General features: G+C 50.5%; 1 protein-coding gene across 7 annotated transcripts in view; it reads right to left on the bottom strand.

Moving 5' to 3' along the window:
- The window catches only part of LOC102368863 (mitogen-activated protein kinase kinase kinase 3-like), a 92,952-nt gene that overhangs the window by 13,274 nt on the left and 59,706 nt on the right, over nt 1-19,972 (bottom strand). For all 7 annotated transcript variants that reach the window (XM_006022953.3, XM_006022952.3, XM_025203364.1 and 4 more), the window contains 5 exons: nt 19,159-19,270; nt 13,114-13,247; nt 9,681-9,754; nt 6,806-6,873; nt 573-665 (listed from right to left, as the gene is read on the bottom strand). In XM_006022953.3, coding sequence (XP_006023015.1) covers nt 573-665; nt 6,806-6,873; nt 9,681-9,754; nt 13,114-13,247; nt 19,159-19,270 — 481 coding nt within the window. The remainder of the gene's footprint in view (nt 1-572; nt 666-6,805; nt 6,874-9,680; nt 9,755-13,113; nt 13,248-19,158; nt 19,271-19,972) is intronic.

Consider the following 19,972-nt stretch of genomic DNA (forward strand, 5'->3'; position numbering starts at 1 on the left):
ATTTAAATGTTTAGACCCAACAGACTTGTCCAAGAGTGTCAGCAGCAAAGTGAGGAACAGAGCCAAGGGCCTTACAGGCTAGTCCTGACTTTATTCACTAACACGCATGCCTCCCTATCTTGAAATCACTTCCAGCTGGCTCACATTGATGCTGCATCCATTACCTTGCTGAAGGGGAACAGGATGAAACTAAAGGCCAGGGATATTCATCCTAGAGAACAGAAGTTACTCAGCTCAGTTTCCAACACAATATACCAATACCACAAACACATTATTCAAACTCTTCCATGGCCATAGTATCTAAGCATCTGGCAATCACTCCTGGATTGTAACCTCCTTACAAGGATTGTGACCCCCCATCTGTGAATGGAGCGAAGGCAGTGCTGTTATCCTCCATTCACAGATGGGGACCTGAGAGGCAGAGCTGTTAAGACCTATAGGAAGTCAAGAACTTAGACCTCTCTGTTCCTAAGTCAGTGCTTTATATATTACCCTGCCTTAATGCTCACTAAGCCCCTAGAGACTATTCCCCCTCCCCAGGATTCCCCAACATGCCCTCGGCGTGGTCTCACCATCACTGTAGTCCTTGCGGCTCTGGGAGAGGTGGTATTGCCTAGGGAAAGTGCCACCTTTTCCAAATCTTTCACAAAATGGAATATCAAAATCTGGAAGGAGATAAAGAGGAAAGTGGTTATTAGATTAACTCAGCACTGAACGTGTAAGAGGTTTCTCTACTGCTTCCATAGCAGTATCTAGAGCCCTACCAAGAAGCATGACCCGCCTGTCTACTCTCTTTCCACATGTGCTAGACCCCAAAATGGGGCAGTGAAGCTACCCCAAGGGCCTTCCCTCCTAGCCACTTCTCTTGACAACTCCATCTCCAGCATGATTGAGATTAGGGGCAGGTGTGTGCACTCAAGGTGGCTTCACTGCCTAATTTTGGGGGTCAGTATGTGCAAAGCAGACCTTGCTCAAAGAAGACCCGTCCTTTATACTAGCTGACAGTGAAAAACCAGGTTAGAGATGGCCCCATCATGGAAGGCATTCATTCACAAGGCTCTGGGCTGAAACCTCCCAAGATCAGACAACTGGACACCAACCCAGCTCTAACAGAAATTATTGGCCAAAAGGCCTGGTGCTGACTACACTGAAGCCAGTGGAGGCTTAGCCAAAAACTTCAAGGAGAGCAAAATCTGGCCTACAACGTTTAAAGGCTCAAGTACCTGGTTAACTCTCATGGCTTGGGACCATCCCCTGTTGCTGCCTCTTTCCCAGGTAGCTCTGATGTCCTTGGAGGCTGCAAGTCACTGAGAAGAGCCTCTCCAGAGAGAATGCCTGTCTCTCCCCCATCCCCATCTCTTGTTTCTCTCTCCTTCAAGCATTTTCCTGGCCTCCTCCATTGCTCTTCCTCTCTACTCCACCCCAGTCCTTTCCCAAATACTCTGAGATTCCCCTTCTGGCTAGCTTCCTCTTTACACTCTAGTGCCTTAACTCTCCTGTCTCCCCTCACACAGGGCCATCAGACTTGCATTATACAGATTAGTCTCCTTCTTTCCCAGGAGGCTAACATCGGCTGGGATGATTTCGATGGAAAGCAACAGAGTTGAACCTTACAGACTAACTCAATTAGAGATGCACAGGTTTTTGCAAGCAGCTTACTTCATCGTGGGACTGCAGGGAACAGAGCTTCTAAACAGAAAGCAGTCATTTGAGAGTGAAGAGGGAGGAAAAGGGAAAAGGCGCTGGTGAGGGAGGCAAAGGTGGTAGAAGAGAGAAGAAACAAACAGTTAACTTACTGAGGACATTGGGGTTTTAACTGCTAATCCCGGTATGAGAATAAGACACTGTAGTACCTGTTTAGACCAAACTTTGCACAATCCAATCTGTGGATGATTTCAGCCAGATGGAGTCAGGCCTCAAGGCCACCGACCCCAGGTCTCCATGATCTGAGAGACCACAGCCAACGTGGAAAATGCAAGATCCTGGCAGGTGGCAGATGTGAAATAACCTGTGCACATATGAACCCATCATGTGGACCGCTAAGAGCCGAAGGCTGGCTTAAACCCTGAACCAGGAAGGTCTTCATATTTACATCAACCGCCACACATTAATATTAGCTTGGATGGAAGAGAGCAAAGAGGACAAACGCTAAGATCAGGCAACAGGACTTTGATATTACTAGGGAAGAAAATAAGACTCTCTATAAGAATAGTAAGAGTATTGCTGGAGGGGCTGGATGTGTTTAAGTCAGCCGGCCTGGATGATCTTCATCCAAGGGTGCTGAAGGAATTGGCTGGTGTCATAGCAGAGCCACTGGTACAGCTGTTTGAGCACTCGTGGTGTTCAGGTCAGGTCCCAGAAGACTGGAAAAGGACCGATGTGGTCCCCATTTTCAAGAAGGGGAGGAAGAAGGATTCAGGTAACTACAGACCAGTTAGTCTCACCTCTATCCTTGGGAAAACCTTTGAAAAAATTATTAAGGATCACATTTGTGAGAGTCCAGCGGGGAAAGCAATGCTAAAGGCAACCAGCATGGATTCATAGCAGGTAGATCTTGCCTGACTAACCTGGTTTCTTTTTATGAACAGGTCACAAAATGCTTAGACTCAGGAATCGAGGTGGATGCCTACTTGGATTTTAAGAAGGCCTTCGATACGGTATCTCATTATATTCTCATAGATAAACTGAGCGACTGTGGAGTAGATGGTTACATGGTCAGGTGGGTGGCAAACTGGCTTAGGGGTCACACCCAGAAAGTGGTGGTGGATGGGTCGGTATCGACCTGGAAAGATGTGGGCAGTGGAGTCCTGCAAGGTTTGGTCCTTGGACTGGAGCTATTCAACGTCTTCATTAGTGGCTTGGATGAGGGTGTGAAAAGCACTCTGTCCAAATTCACAGATGATACCAAATTATGGGGTAAAGTTAACACACCAGAGGGTAGGGAACAAATTCAGGAGGATCTGGACAAGTTGGAAAAATGGGCAGAACAGAATATGATGCAGTTCAACGAGGATCAACAAGGACAAGTGCAAGGTGCTGCACCTATGAAGAAGGAATCACCAACACGCTTACAGGCTGGGGGATGACCTTCTCAGCAGCGGAAAGGGATCCTGGAGTCAACTGTTGACTCCAAGATGAACAAGAGTCATCAATGTGACAAAGTGATCAGCAAAGCTAACTGCACTTTATCATGCATTAGCAGGTGCATGACAAACAGGTCCAAGGAAGTGATACTTCCCCTTTACAGAGCATTGGTCAGGCTGCCGTTGGAGTACCGTGTCCAGTTTTGGGCACTGCACTTCAAGAGGGATGTGGACAGCATCGAGAAGGGCCACTCATATGGTTAGGGGACTGCAGGAAAAGCCCTATGAGGAGAGATTGAGGGCCCTGGATCTCTTCAGCCTCTGCAAAAGAAGGCTGAGAGGTGATCTTGTGGCAGTCTACAAATTCATCAGGGGAGGGCAGCAGGGAATAGGAGATGCTCTGTTCACCAGGGCACCTCTTGGAGTAACTAGGAACAATGGCCACAAACTGACAGAGAGCAGATTTAGGTTAGACGTCAGGAAGAACTTCTTCATAGTAAGGGTTGCCAAAATCTGGAATGGGCTTCCAAGGGAAGTGGTGCTCTCCCCTACCTTGGGGGTACTGAAGAGGAGGCTGGACATGCACCTGGCTGGGGTTGTCTGACCCCAGCGCTCCTTCCTGCTCAAGGCGGGGTGGGGCGAACTCGATGATCTGCTAAGGTCCCTTCCGACCCAAACATCTATGAATCACATGGGCGTGCAGGGAGAAAATTAGGAAGGCAAAGGCACAATTTGACATGCAAGTGGCAAGGGACAGAAAAAGGCCAAAAAAAGGGATTGTACAACTATGTCAAGAGTCAGAGAAAGACCAGAAACCACAGGTCCCTTACAGAATGCAGGAGGCAATCTAGTTATGGATGATGCAGAGAGGGCTGAAGTATTTAATGCCTCTTTTACTTCATTCGTCACAAAGAGAGGGAAGCTATCAGATGACTGCAGTTGGTAGCAAAGCTAGGGAAGGAGATAAACAGTCCTGAGTGATGGAAGAACAGGTTAGGGATTACTTAGAGAAGCTAGATACTTTCAAGTTGGCAGGGCTGGATGGGATGCACCCGAGGGTACTCAAGATATTGGCTGAGGTAATTTCAGAGACATTGGCTAGCCTCTTGGAGTAATCACAGAAGTTGGATGAGATCCTGGATGATTGGAAAGGGGCAAATATAGTGCCCATCTTTAAGAAAGGGACACAGGAGGATCTCAGGAATTACAGATCAGTCAGTCTGATCTTGATACCTGGTCAAACCATGAAGCAGGTCCTCAAGGAAGCACCTAGAAGAGAACAAGGTGATCAGGCACAGCCAGCCTGACCAAGAGCAACCTGACGAGCCTTCACCAAAAGCAAGTCACGCTTGATCATCAACCTGATTTCCTTCTATGATAAAGTGACAGGCTCTGGGGATAGGGAGAGACCAGTGAATGTGATATAACTTGACTTTAGCAAGGCCTTTGAAACGGTCTGCCATGCCATGGACATTAACAAGGTAAGGAAATACAGACCAGGCCAAAGAATGGTAAGGTGGATATATACCTGGTTGGATCATCGTACTCAATAAGTAGTCATCGATGGCTCAAATTTTAGTTGGGAGGAAGTACCAAGTGGGTTCCCAGGAGTCTGTCCTGGGGCAAGTATTGTTTAATATCTTTATTAATGATTTCAATGATAGGACTGAGTGCATGCTTAGCAAAATCTGTGGATGACACCAAGCTGGGTGGAGCTGCAGACACTTTGGAGGGTAGGGCCATGATCCAGAATGACCTGGATAGACTGGAAGAACGGTCTGCAATCAGTCAGATGAGATTCAACAAGAACAAGTGCAAAATCCTGCACTTGGGACAAAATAACTGTATGCACAAATACAGACTGGGAAATTACTGGCTAGGCTACAGTACTGCAAAGAAGGATCATGGAGCTGCAGCGGACCATAGCTTAAATACCAGCTAGAGTGATCTTTGTGCAAAAAAGGTCAACATTATACTGGGTTATATTAACATGAGTGTCAGTTGTAAATGAAAAGGAAGCAACTTTTCCACACTATTCACCACTGGTGAGGCATCACCTGGAGTACTGTGTCCAGTTTTGGGCCCCACACTTCAAGAAGTACATGGCCAATTTGGAATAGTCCAGTGCAGAGCAACAAAAATGATTAGGTGCCCAGAAGGCAAGGTTTATGAGGAAAGGCTGAAAGAACCAGGATTATTCAGCCTGGAGAAAAGAAGACTGTAGGGGGATTTGTAAGAGTCTTCAAAGACCTGAAGGACGATTAGAGGATGGAGACAGGCTTTTCTGTGTAGCCTTAAGGGACAGGACAAGGAGCAATGGACTCAAGCTGCAACAGAGGAAGTTTAGTTTGGAGATTTGGAGGCACTTTCTGACTATGAGGGTGGTCAAGTATTGGAACAGGCTGCCTAGAGAAGTGGCGAAATCTCCATCCCTGGGAGTTTTCAAGAGCAGGCTGGACAAATGCCTGGCTGGGATGATTTTTCCAGGGATGACCCTGCTTTGAGCAGGGGGCTGGACTACTTGACCTTGTGAGGTTCCTTCCAGCCCTTCTTTCTTATGATCTTACAGCTGAGACAAGCACTAGATGGAGAGGGATCAGGAAATATCTGATGAGGAGAACAGGAAGCCACCACTGGTAGCCTAGAACAGGGGATTAAAAAGCCTTTGTCGTCCCCCCTCATTTTCCCTTCCTGTTTCTGCTCTATCCTAGTCTGACTACACGGCCCATTCTGAATGCTTGTTTGTCTTAGCTGTGAGCCAGCAGCTGCTCCTTGGAGGCCACTTCTGGCTTCAGTCTCACTTCAGCTCATCTTGACCATTACTCCAGCTCAGGCGAGAAGCACAAGCCCGGCTGAAACCCAGGCAGCAAAGCTTCTGTGTCAGGTCAAGAGGCTCACGGCACGCCACGTGCAAGCACTGGGAAAGGCACTGGGGGCCTATTAAAACACCAGTGACAGGCACTGGTATGGGAGCTCAAATTCCACGGTTTAATCTGCAAGTGCTGCCTCAGGCCAAAAATGTGTTATCATCCCCTCGGCCGAACGCCATTAGTTCATTTTTAATAGTGAAAGTCATGACAATATGATGAAGTTTCCATGACTTAACCAGCTGGGCATTTATGCTTGGCTAAGCACTAAGTGAAGGTTCTTGTGGGCTATCTATATGTTTTTCTTAAACATACTGACTGTCTCTCTTATTAATGCAAATGGAGATCCACTGCAACATGAGACACAAGAAGGTGAAAGTAAACTCTGGCTAGAAACAACAGGTGAATTGCACAAGGTTATTTCTATCTTCCAAATGGAGCGAAATGCAAGGAGCAAGGAAAGAGGCAAGCAGCATGGCTCAGTCCTGAAGAGACCATTACTGGATGGTGGAGGACTACTTCCAACTTCACACTTCAGCTTTACAGCTCTTGGGCGCAGAAGTGAACGGACTCCAGAATCAGCCCCGGGGAGAGCTGGCTCATGCTGGCTGGCAAATTTGCAAGGATCCATCAGAGTAGCAAGCATTATGCATCAGCACTGCTAGGTTCTTAAATTTTAAAATGGCTTCGGGTCTAACAGCTGCAGGGGCCGTTCACTAGCTAAGCAGTGAAGGCACTGGTTTGCTGCTGATTGTTTTTATCCCAGAATCTTCTATTTTCCTTGACAGACATGTAGGTTTGAAAAGGCCACTTTGCTGCAATGTAGACATGCTGATAAATCCCAAGTAACCTTACCCAGGCAGTCAAGGCTGTCTTTGGGCTGACTCTTCCTTCTTGAAACAGGAGTTTGGGTGTAGGGTGGGCTGTGGGGAAAAAACACAAAAAAGAACGCACTTACTTTATCAGATGACATCTATAGCGATCAGCATCACTCCTACATTCAATCGACACCCATCTCACTACTTTCAATAGGCAGGAAGCGCTGGACCAGTATTAGGCAAGCTTCCCTCATCAGGCCACCACCCAGCACTGCTCTTAAACATATGCTTATCATTACCCAGGTGCACCAAGCTGAAATACTTGGGCACATAAAGTTAAGCTTGGGTTGTGCTGGACAGGACCCTCGCTGCCCAGTGTGTGCACCAGATGTGAGCCAAATGAGGCAGGGCTCTTGTAGAGAAAAGGCAAGAATACTAGCTGTTGTGGTCTGAATGCCAATACCAGTGTCTGCAACTTAACATTGCCTTTTAACATTACCCACCTTGAGTTGTGCTTACACAGCTCAATAAGGGCTCCCTTTCCCATCTCATGTTGCTGAGGAGCTACTTGCTTCCTTCTTTAAAACCTCTGTGAGGTGCTGAGTCCCTCCAACCCCCACTAGAATAAGCATGAGCAGAGGATACTCAGTGCCTGAGAGACGTAGGCCCTTAATCGAGGCCCAGAGGATTAGGTCCTGCACTGGGACTAGGCAGACCCAAGCCCCATTCCTGGCTTGGCCACTGGCCTGCTGAGTGACCTTGGGCAGGTCACCTCACTGCTCTGAGCCTCAGTTTACCTTTTCAGACTACATACAGGATAATTAAGGTGACTGCAATCATTTGAGGGGAATCTGAGACCAGTGGGAGGACACCAGCATGTGTGCATACACACCCCCAAACGCCATATGCGCACGCACACACACACAGATCCCAGAAGCAGGGCTGAGCAGGACAGCACCGCACTGCACATATGCATGCGCGCACGCGCACACACACACACACACACAGTCCTGACCCCTGGATGTGTGCGCACACAGCCCCAGCTGCACAGTTCCCCACATGCACCCCTCCCCTGACCCTGACTGTGCTGTGCAAGTGACTCTGCTTCAGCCCAGCAGAGTCCAGACCAGGCAGCAGCCCACTGACTGGGCTCCCTGGACAAAATTAAAGCAAAAGTCCCAGATTGGCATGAACCTGCAAGTACATGCCCAGCTCCTGACTCAGGAGCTAGAGGTGCGAGTGGGTCCCCACCAATCCAGGGGTTTTGCTTCAATTTTTTCCAATGGCCGGGATGCTGAGACAGCCTCTGAAATCCAGGACTGTCCTGGCCAATTCAAGACCCTAGGGATAATGGCCTCCCTCTCTGGCACAGCACTGTGAAGTTTGCGGAAAAGCAGCCCTGTGTGGGACTCCATTGTCGTCATTCTTGCTTTTGCTTTCAGGGAAAATCAGAGCTGATTGCCAAGCATTTCCCACCAGCAGGCTGATTTCGCTTCCTCCTACGACTGCCACAATACAAGCAGCCCTGGACAATGCCGTCTTGAGACTCTGACAGTACAACCTTGATTGCTGAAATAATCCTCCCTGCCTGGCAATCTCCTTGCCTTGAATTGTGCAGGCATCTGCAGATGGCTTCCCTGAGCTTCCATTCTCAAGATCACTGTGCTGCAGGGTGCTGCTGCTGCCTTCTCGGACACAAACCTTCTGCAAGCACCCGCTTTGCTCCAAAAGCCAGAAAAATAGTTAGGCCGTGTGTCCTGCGTTGCTGCTACAGGTGAAACCTAGTTTGACTCTGGCCAAATCAGACAATAGCAGATAGCCTAGGAGAAAGGGAGCCTGTTTTGGATGTGCAATGGTGCCAGCAGGACTAATACCAAAGGCACAAACCATTAAATGGAAATGGAGATTGAGGTAGAGCCAAAACCTGCAAAGCTCAAGAACTGAAGCACACAGTGCAGCCTGTCCCCTACAAAGGGGCCCTATTGTTCTGCAATGCAAATGCTGCAGGTGACAACCAGCAACAGGAAGCTAAACACCAATGTGGAGTAAAAGAAATGGCTTCCCAAAAGACAAGGGCATTACGCTAACCTGCCCCCAGGCAAGGCATAAACCATGTGGGGCCTGCATGGCACTGACAGCATTAACTGGTGACCTGGCACAGGGCAGCAAGCAGGTAAGGTGCCTTGCTATTGCTCCCCAGGCATGTGTTTGAGCATCACTTTGGACTCATGCCAACAGCTACCCCTGCTTGATTCAGCTGCAAATAGTCACTGAGGCTGGGAAGTCGAAGGCAGCTGGATGTGATGCTAGCTGGGCTGCTGGCTATAGAAACCACACTGGCCCAGCAGCCCATTGGAGTCAGGCAGACAGACTCTTTCCTCTGACCTGCAGCTCACTTAGCACAATGTGTCCTAGTTGCTTCCTGAAGAGGTGCTAAACTTAGCTGTTTCCTTCAGCGTCCTTGCAGGGAAGTATATGCGTTAGACACTCAATTTACCAGGGTCACGCAAGAGCATGTGGAAAGGGGAGGGGAGAAGACAGCGAATGGATGAAACCTCTTTGAATCCAATGACTACAAATGCCAGAGGGGCAAAAGGGGAAAAGGATCTTCTGAGGCAAGGCCAAGCTGGTCACCTCACCCTCTGCCAGTGCAGGACCATCCCTGCCAACATGCTCCCAGAGCCTCACTCCACTCACATGGCCTCCATCACTTCTCTGGGGAGACTACGCCACAGGCTAGCGGCACTCTCAGCATTACAGTAGATTTCCTGGCATTCAGTCCAAGTGGTCTCCAAGCTTTGGTATGTCTCATTACTCCTTCTAACCCCCAGGGCCATCTTAACCTCTCTCCTCTCTACACAACTGTGAGGAAGGGTTCCCCACTCAAGCAGGTGGTGACAGGCTAGACTTACCTGTCCACAGATCTGTCCAGAGACTGACAGCTCCCAGAGAGCGAATCGTCGGGGCTCAAGAAAGCATCAAGCATCTGTGAAGAGCAAAGAAAATGGGAAACAAAAGAGAAAAGTGAATCCTTCCACCTTGAGTTGTAAAAGTTTGGCTAAAACACTCCAGGTGCTGAACGGGGATAAAGGCATGCAGCTCCAAAATCATCCAGCTTACACCCATGGGTGGAGTCTGGCCCTGTACGTGTTACCTCACCTAAGAGAGCACCTCAAAGCATTTGAAAGTAATTAAGCTCTTCTATGAGGTTGGAAGGGGCTATTATTCTCTGCAATCATCATACGCCAACAGGGAAACTGAGGCACAAGTGATTCACCCCTGCAGCTTTCAAACATGCCAGGCATCGAGGAGGTGCACATGCTCGACACCTTTGAAAAAATCAGAGCACGTGTGATTTTAGCCTAGGCCACAGAGCTTGACTATGGCTCAGGAAGGAGGGGAGACCCAACATCACAACATCCACAACCGCAAAACCGTCCTTCCCCTTGGCTGAATTGAGGAGTGGACTTCGGTCTCGCCAAGATGGTGAGTCAAATGCTGTATACGCGTGGCTTCCTGGATGAGATATTTGACTGGGTTGGGTTATTTATAGCTAGTTATTCACAATAGAAGGGCTGTACTGGCTGGCCTGGTGCGCCCACAGATACACACACTTCCACTTACAATGGAGTCCTCTCTGGGCCACCCAGCAGCAAAATCATCACTGTGCTACAACAAAGCACCAATTAACCCTCAGCACCCTGTGGAGGTAGGTGCTGGCCGCAGCCTTCTGTAGGGGAAGCCAAGGCAGGGAGGTGAAGCGACTTGGCCAGAAGCATGGAGAAAGCTGGTCTCAGAGCTGGGATTAACATCTAGAAGGGAGCTCAGTCCCAGGGTACCCCGACATGCTTCCCTTTCTATGGGACGTCCTTATAGTTACGCCTGTTAATTAGTTGTCACAGCAACACTCATTGTTTTGGCAGAAGCAGCCCCAAGAGACACTGTAATTTTCTTGGCTTCTCATTTTCACCCCAAAGGCTGATGCATCATTGCAGGAACCCAGCCAAGGAGGCAGGACCTTTCCTCTGAGTCCATGATTGGCATTGCAAACTGGGGGCTTACAGGGTCACTGGGGGCCTCGGGGAACTCTCTAGCAGAGGTCCAAGCATGCCATCTTCAAGGTGCTCTTGTTCCCTATGAGCACAGCGGAGCTGACAGTCTGAACTGGGAGCCTCATTCTGGCTCCGCTAATCTACCATGGTTATGGCCCCCAGCTACTGCTGCGCTGGCCCCAGGGTCAATGTTACAAGGAGCTAGAGGGTGGTGCCAGCCCCCTGGATGCCATCAGCGAGCTGGCATGGACCAGCGCCGTGCCGTAAAGCTAATGGCCCTACATTACTTTACCCCAGCTGAGGTCCAGCCCAGGGCCCCATCTTCCCCTTTGTCTTTGCCTGCTTGAGCACAGTTCAGAAACTTTCTGAACAAGGCAAGCCCAGCTTTTGGCTGCCAGAAGCACAAGAGATATCTGTGCTCAGATGCTGCCAAGACTCACCCAGAGTGGCTTTTATTTTATTAATGGCCATATAATAAACGCCTGAAAACACAACTTTGCCATGGAAACGTTGGCACAGCCTTCGCAACACTGCTGCTAGCGGGTGCCTTCACAGTGCACAACATGCCCTTCTTTGCATACGGTCTCTTCTACAGGGATATGTATGCATCCTCTCGCTTACGGTAGCAGCCCCCCTTGGAGGTTCAGCCATGTTCTGGACAGCTTTAAAGGCAGGGCAGCACCGGGACCCCCCACCTGCACAGTCAGGGCTCCCCAGAGGTTTCCAGCCCAGATCATGTACTTTACCAGAGTCTCACACCCTGATCCCGGAAGAAAGTCCATGCCATGCTGGGACCAAGATGGTCCCATGGACTTCACATGGGCACTGGGCTCCAGCTGCAGCAAGCCAGTCATCGGGCTAGCATTCAAGCTGCTCTAGTGAAGGGGTGCTCAAGCCCTGGCCCGTGGCCCTGTGTCATCCAGTCTGTGGCACTCCCCATGAATCTAGATATTTTCTAGATGCATGGGGAACTCCAGGCCCACAGCACTGGATCAGGCAGTGATCCCAGCATGCAGGGCCAGGCAGGAGCAGCACTGGCTCCCAGGACCCAACCCTGGTAGGCGGGGAGCTGGGAGGGGGAGGCACTGGCTCCAGGGCCCAGTCCTGGTGTGGGGAGCCAGGAGGAAGGTGGTCCCAGGCCTCCAGGGACCAATCCCAGAAGAAGCGGGGTGACACCAGGCCCCTGGGGACCAATCCTGGCACACAGGGGTGGGGTGGAGGGGTGGTACTGGGCCTGCCCTAGGGTGCAATTCTGCCACGTGGGGCTCCATCCAGCTCGCAAAACAGCCCCACCCCACGCATCTGGCCCAGAGGGCCAAAAGGTTGAGCACCACTGGTCTGGAGCAAACAGAGAGGATGGGAGCACAGCATTAAGTGGGCTGCCCCCCAGTCCCAGCTGCCCCTTTCTGCTTTTAGGTGTGGAGATGGTGAGACTAGAGGGCATTCCCACTGCAGGCCACTGGCAATGCTGGGGTCACTGGGCTGGGTTCCTTACTAGGGAACCGAAACATAACATCTGGTTGGAATTAGAGGCAGAACTGTAGGAGGAAAAGGCTGCAAGAGCAGGGCCAAGAATGGGAACCAGAGCTCAGACAGAAACACAACACGGGAAGCAACAAGGTCTGCTCAGCACTCGCAGCTCACTGCAGCTTGTCGCTCTCCCACGGTCCTAGCACCTGACCCTGGAGAGGCACTCTCCCACTTCCAGCAGTTAGTATGGTTACAGGGTGCATGGGAGGAGGAGGGAAGGAGAGGGTGGGAGGGGAGATGCTCAGGGGTGATGCCCAAGTGGGACATATTCACAGCAGCAGCAGCTTCTCAGCAGATCTGGGAATGACCAGCTTTGATTCCCCCCAGCTAGAAAGTGCTGGCCCGCTCTGGACCTGCCCAAGCATGCACCACCCACCCATGCCTGACCGGGACCTGCAGTGTAGAAGCCACTCAGCAGTTGCCTGCACCTGCTGCCATCCTCATGACCTCAGCCCTGGGGAGCCCAAGAGCAGCCAAGGGGAGGCAGCCCTGGAGCAGCTTCTCTACCTCACCCCATACCTTCCCTACCTCCCTATCTCAGGTTTGGTGTGTGCGAGTGGGGAGAGGGAGGGCAGAGCTGGGAGTGCAAGGGATACAGAACCAGGATTAGGACTGTGATGGCATCACTGGACCCCTTGTAGACCTGGAGACTTTGCTAGTCTCCTCAGTCTTCCCTTCCTGGAGGGGCAGCACCCAGCAGTGCAATAACATCCATCTGCCGACGGCAGGCAAGGCTCAGCTCTCAGCTGCCAGCTGCACTCACGTTCTGGTCCATGATCTCTGGAATGAACTCCCCCTCGCTGTTAATGCTCGTGTAGGACCCCTGCCGCGCGATCTGCTGCTGCTCCTCGGGCACGCTGCCTGGGGGCGGAGAGCTCCGGCCGGTGTGCAAGGAGCCTGCAAGGCAAAGGTGATGGTGAGGGACAGAAGGAATCGCCCCTGCAAGGTCCTTCCAGGGAGGCTGGGCACAGCCCTTCTGCCTGATCGAGCCGGAGCTGGGTACTACACTTGACCGATCTCAGAGAGAGGGGACGGCGAGAGAGGGGAGACCCTGCGTGTCAGAGCTTCGCTCAGGACTTTGGAGCAGGTGCTGCCTTTGCGCTGTGTGTCTGTATGATGCTGCCCACTTCTCACTTCATCCCATTGCTCTGTGACCCACTCCAACCACCTGCAGCAGTGCTCACGTGCTCCACTGCTTATCACTGTTGTCTGCATCAGCCACACAAATTTAGCTACTTCTTCTCCCCTCAATCCCTCCTTTTCTCCTTGCATTGTTCAGTAATCCCTTACAGACAAGGAGTCAGGCAGTGCTCTACTTCCTTCAGTGCTGGGGCAGGTTATGCCAAGGATCTACATGATCAGCAGGGCCAAATCTGCGTCTCCGACTAGCACAAGTCATTCCAACTAGCTCTTAAGAAAGCTGCTTAAGAGTACAGTTTCCTGCACCCCTGGCTACTTCTGCTGCTCTCACTGGAACTCCCTCCGGTTTGGGTCTCCTGTGCTGCTAACGAGATGCCAAGGGCTAAATGCTGTATTTCAAGAGCAGATTCATAGGAGAGAGCCCACAGCTTCCCCAGCTCACACTGTCTCACAACACACTGTCACTGTAGCTACTATAACACACAGGCCAAATTCACTCTGCTAGTTACCCCAGGCATCTTTGGACTTCCTCCTCCTTCCACTTACACTGATGCAAATCAAGAATTGGTTCACTGATGCGAACAATGCTGCCCCAGATCAAAAAAAACAGGCTCCCTGCACCTATGCTGGAGCAAATTACATTCCAGCGTAAAAGCTGCACTAAGGAAAAAAAAAGAAATTCATCGCCTTTTGCTGCTGATTCCTTCCTTAGACTTTAAAAATAATAATCAGACGGGTTTGGAGTCATTTTTCTTTTTACTCTTTTCCCCTCAGATTTCCTGCAGGATAAGCGCCCTGAGAAAAAAAAATAATCCACATGAACTGATGCCAAGACCAAGGAGAAAAAATGGTCCCACTTGTTACAGCTCTATCGCACTGGCTTCAAACCAGGCTTAACAAGAAAAACAAATGGGAAGTACGCCACCGCTGCTTTCCCCCGACAAAAATCGTTTAACCGCTTCATCGCTCAGTTGCCTAAAATAAACCAGGTCTGCAGGATTACTGTTCACTTATCTCTTTGCACCTGGCAGAGGGTTGTGCTAAGGATGGACACAAAAGCAGCCCCTACCCTGAGAGCAATTAGTGGCTATTTTGCATGTTTGAATTACTGTCTCAGGTGGATTTAGGATTTCTATCACTGAGATGTTACAATACCTCTCACCATTTGCTTTCCAAGAAAACCTTATGTCCCAGTCCCACGGTGATTCATCGGTTCCAAGCTTAACTTTAAAGATAGCAGTAGTCCCCATGGACTGAAACAGGACTGCTCCCAAGTGTAAACCTGCCACAATGGCTGGACAAGGAGTAAACTGGATGGAGAAAGGGCTGTCTAGAGGGACAAAGCTCTGGGAGTAGCTGCCGGGACTTTCCCCATAGTTTTAACACCCACAGACACAGTGCTCAGTGCTCCCATGATGTCCCCCCAGCACTCACCCCGTGCCCCAGTCCATACTCCTGTTTTGCAAAAAGCAGAAGCATTGCAGATGGAGGGACAGCAGGACTTTGTGTGAGGCGTCTGCTCCCCACACGCACCCTTCAGCATGTAGGACGGACCCAGCCCAGCCACCGTTAGCCAAGCCCCGAAGGGGCCCATCACCACCTGTTACAGTCATAAGCGCCAGGTGACAAAGCACCGTGACCAGGACCCTGAGACACCTCATCCTCAGGCATTCAGAGAGATGAGATAACCTTATCCACCCAAGGAGGACTAGAGAGACACCGCTGACACAGCCCAGCGGCACAGGTTGCTCGCCACGGCTCATGCCGAGAGACGGCCAAGGTGGAAGGGGTGGTGCTGGTGTGTTTGCACTAGACCTCTGATGCCTAGGGAAGAGCAGCAATGCCAGGGCCAGAAAGGAGATGCCCAAGGGGAAGGAGCAGGCTCTCAAAGAGCTCGTTCAGGACAGGAGCAGAGCGCCCGGGGCCAGCTGGTGTCAATCAGGACAGCACCGCTGCCATCAAGAGACCTCCAGAGACTTGCCCCAGACACGCGTCTGGCCTCTGGCCCCAATTACTCCTCTGAGCCGAGCTGCTCTGAGCAGAAAGTGGAGTAAGAGCTCTGCGCCGCATTACACACAGCATCATGTAAGGCCATTAGCTCAGGACTAGAGCACAGCATGTCCTGAGCAGGGCCGGCCAAGCCAGCGCAGAGGCCCTGACGGCCACTGCTGGCATTCGCAAGGACTTTTCATGTTCCTTTCCGTTACGTTTCTTAAGCAGCTTTCATCCAGTATGTGCAGAAAGTCCGGGCTGTTGCACGTACAGCCGCATCCCCCCATGCCAGGCTTGGCTTCCCTCGGTCTAAACATTCCTGGCTTCGTTGTCCCGCCTGCTGCAATAGCTCACCCCAGGGCTCTCCCAAAGACTTATCTCCCAGCAACACCCTACCCCTACTGACCAGGGACCAAGATAAGAACGAGGATGCTGCTATGATTTCATGGCTGTAAAGGCTTCATCAGACACTGCCTACGCTCACAGCTGCAGACCCCAGCCAGGGAGGGCTCAGGCCTGGGCTGCTGCTGCTGCTACATAAACCAAGGGACGTTGTGCAAAGACAAGATATTCCTAAGAGTCCCTGGCTGAGGACGCAGCACCAAAGAAGCCAAGGATTTGAGGGATACCAGGTTGTGCCAATGGGACTGTTCATCTGCAAACACCTCCGACTATGAGCTGCCCTTGCGGAGATGCCCCAAGTGCAGGCGGGTTCCCAGGGAACAGCTCTACCTCCTGCTATCCGTGCAGGCCTCTTGTCTCCCTGTGTCGCAGGTCTCCGCACCCTGCACCGATTCTCAGAGGATGCGAGTCTGCTGCATCCCCTGCTGAGTTTTTGTCTATATTAAGTTTGCCACAAAACTCAGGTCCTTCTGGTAACACTGTGGGTGGATCCACACTTGCAACTAGCTGGGGAGTGACAAAAGGGTCCTACTACCACCGAGGGGCACCAGAAAGAGAGTAGTCGCACCCACACTGTATCTGTCTATATAACATCTATATTTGGCTGCTTGTGGTTCCTGGATAAGCAAGAACGTCGTCTTTCAGGGAGCTCTCTGAAATCCTGCATGCTCCAAAGGGGATATGGCATGGCTAGGAGATGGCCAGGACCCTACAGTCCTGCCTGACATGTATACCAAGGCAGACACTAGGTACGATATAAGCCCCTGCATTCACCTGAACCAGCTCTTTGCAAGCAGAGTGCCTGTAGCCAGAGTGGCCTGGCTTTACAGTCCCTCTCAGGCATGGGGGGCTTTAAAAAGCTGCTCGACACTGGAAAGTGACTGCAGAAAAATTAGGGCTGGGTGAAAATTTCCCATCAAAATTCATGACATGCACAAGGGAAGGGAAAAAAAAAACCAGCTTTGATTCCCAGAAGTCAGGTTGAGTCTGCAAAAAAAAGAATAAAAAAAATTCTTATCATTTTGCTCATAGGCTGAGCAATTTCCTTGAATGCAAAATCACTGGGGGAAATGGCACGAAGCTGCCATTTTTAAAACCACTTTCCAGAGCATTAAAAAAATATGCGGATTAGAAAAGGCAGAGCTGAGATTTCCACTCAGCCAAACGGGTTTAGATTAATGGGGATCAACCTTCTGCACCCCGGGGTGAAGAAGAAATAACCCAACTCAAGAGACAACCACCCAGGCTGGCAGGTGGCCATAGCACGGGGCTGGGCAGCACCCCTTCCCTTAGGGAAACCACCGTGGGGTTATCCATGACCACATGTAGCTTGCACAGTGGCTGAAAAAAATGGCCTCACCATCAGCTCAGTGACACCTACCAGCCCCCTGGACTGTCCGGTCGCCACGCCACCCAGTGCCGACAGGGAAGGAAAAAGAGCCTTCTGTATTACTATTGCCCCTAAGGAAAACCCAGGTGCGGTGGCAAGAGGATTCTCCATAAGTGAGCTGGAAAACTCAGAACAGAGGACAATATGACCTCAAAATTAAGATATGGGACCAGAACTGAGAAAAACTGAGTTCAGCTCCCAGCTCTTCCATGGAGTGCCTCATTCCTTATCCTTGAAGGGCGGATGGCACTTCCTTTGTCTTTGCTGTCTATTTAGCCCTCACCTTCCAGGGTGAACGTGGGTCTCTTGCCAAGTATTCCTACAGGGCTGAACCCAAAAGAAGTCCAGTTCTGGCTGGGGACTCTATAGAAACATGCACGTGTTTTACAGCATAATAAAACCCTAATTCAGCACAGCCACAAGTCTAAGCGAGTGCCCCACCTCACATGAACCCAAAATAATCTGATCTCACCCCATCCGCCACTACATACGTAAACAATTCTGCCATTCACACGCACACATTAACTCCCCATGCCATTACTGGCATTCGACTGCTGGCCTGTATTCACGGCGTAACATAGCTCAAGAGGAGCATTAGAGATGTTTTTCTGGCCAAGCCCAGTTTCTACTGAGGCTCTGTGCAATAACATGTATTTGTGTGTGCTCTTCATTCATAATTATCCAGGGGCTCTGCCAGGCTCTGGGCAAGCTCTCAAGAGCAGCATGAGCTAAATGAAAACAATGGGAAAAAAGAAAGAAACCTGGCAAATAAAAACCACAAAGCTAAACAGCACTCTTGTATACATAAAGGCAGCTCTTCTGATTTTGGTGGGAGGCAGGCATGGCTGTCCTAGGGCAGAATTTCACTTAACGTAGGAGAATATGCAGTATATATTCTATACTGGCATGGCTGCACATATTGTGGGTGAGAGAAACAGCAAATCCACAGGAAGACACACCTCTCTGTTGTAGTCTCCACTTACGGAAAAATCCTGTAGCGTGCATACTACGGCCAGCTGTTTGGAACAGGGCCTGTGGCCATGTGTACCCCACCTCCATGCCACTCCTGGGAGCACCACAGTGAAGCATGCCTCACCCACTCAGCATATGCGTGAAAACGAGGCCTCAGAGCAGCACTGAGCATCTACTCAGAGACATCCATAAGCTCGCTCTCTGTCTTTGTGTGTGTGTGTGTGTGTGTGTGTGTGTGTGTGTGTAATGTCAAGCCCACTGTCCCTGACCAGACAGAGACCTCAGGCAGAGCCAGTCCACCTATATGAAATAATCTAGGTTAAAGCAACACAGGTCCTTTGAAATGATGCTATTCAAAATCCACAGAATGCAGTACAGGACAGTCTCTTTTGTACAGACCATGCGATCCAGCCGCAAAGCGTAACCGAGAAGTACCTACCTGGAATGGTATTCCTTGTCGGCTTGCTAGCCTTGTAAAAGTATACCTGCCTCTTAAATTCTACAGGATTTTTCTGTAAAGGTCTCATTAACACTAACAGACCAAGAAGACTCTAGTAAAAGCATTTTTCACCCAGCGATCTCAAAGCACTTCACACGGAGGCAGGAAATCCTCATGTCACAAACAAGGAAAACCAAGGCAAAGGCAGAGGAAGGGACTTGCCCAAAGCCAGGCAAGGAAGTGACAGAAACTGAACAGGCACAGGCCAACAGAAACCATCCAAGTAGACTGAGGGCCAGAAGTGCTGGCACCTCTTTTCCCCAGAATGAGACCTGGACAATAACTGCATGGAGCCGTGGGTGGACTGGCCAGCTGTGGAGGGGACATTCATGGAGACACAGCACTACAGGGGACAAGTTGGGAATGGGACTCAGGCAGTTCTGGCAAACCCAGGGACATCCCATTTCACTGACCTGTTGAATACTTCCGCGTCCTCTCGCCGTCCTTATACAAAGATCCCATGATGTCTCCCATGGACTTGGAGATTCTCATTTCATGCTGCTTACTGTTGTTGGGCTGTAGGAACTAGAAAGCAGACAAAAGCCGTCAGAGAGGTGGTTTGAGCCATTCCTGGTGCCCCCATGAAACGGATCACATCTGGAGCCCATCGCCATGTGATGTGGGGCCAAGGAGGCTGAAGTGGAACCTTTCATGATCCAGAGCATGGAGAGGCTGATAAATATGATTCAAGTGCTGCAGGGAAGGGAAATGGTACCTCAACTAGCAAGGATAGTAAATCAGACTTCTTGGTTCTGGATGCAACCTATTTGGTTGGTTTCAAATAGAAGAGGAGGAGAAGCCGGCTGCGCCCTAAGGAGTTTACACTCTAAGGCCCTGCTTTTGCAATCTGACTTGTGTCCCCTGCAAGCCCCATGGCCCTCAGTGCAACTCTATGCAGCTTAAAGGATTCATCCACGTTGATTAGACTATGGAACTGGGGCCGGAGAGGAAACCTAGACTGGTGAAGCGGGAGGTGGAGGGAAAAGGAACAGCAAATCCCTGGTGGTAAGTGCCAAGGGCGTATGGTGATAAATGCTATGCCCCAGTACATCATAGCTCTGCTGGGGCACAGATTGCCCTCAAGAACCCATGCCCTGGCCAAGCAGCTGGATCAAGCAAGGCACATCTGTACAGTACAAGGGGAAGCCTATTCTGTTCTCTGGTCAGAGTATCACCCTCTCCCTAGACACTGGAGCAAGAGCTAATGGCCACCCCAGTTTCCTATGG

This window comes from Alligator sinensis, unplaced genomic scaffold (genome assembly GCF_000455745.1).
Source record: "Alligator sinensis unplaced genomic scaffold, ASM45574v1 scaffold885_1, whole genome shotgun sequence".
In the NCBI taxonomy this organism is placed as follows: Eukaryota; Metazoa; Chordata; order Crocodylia; family Alligatoridae; genus Alligator; species Alligator sinensis.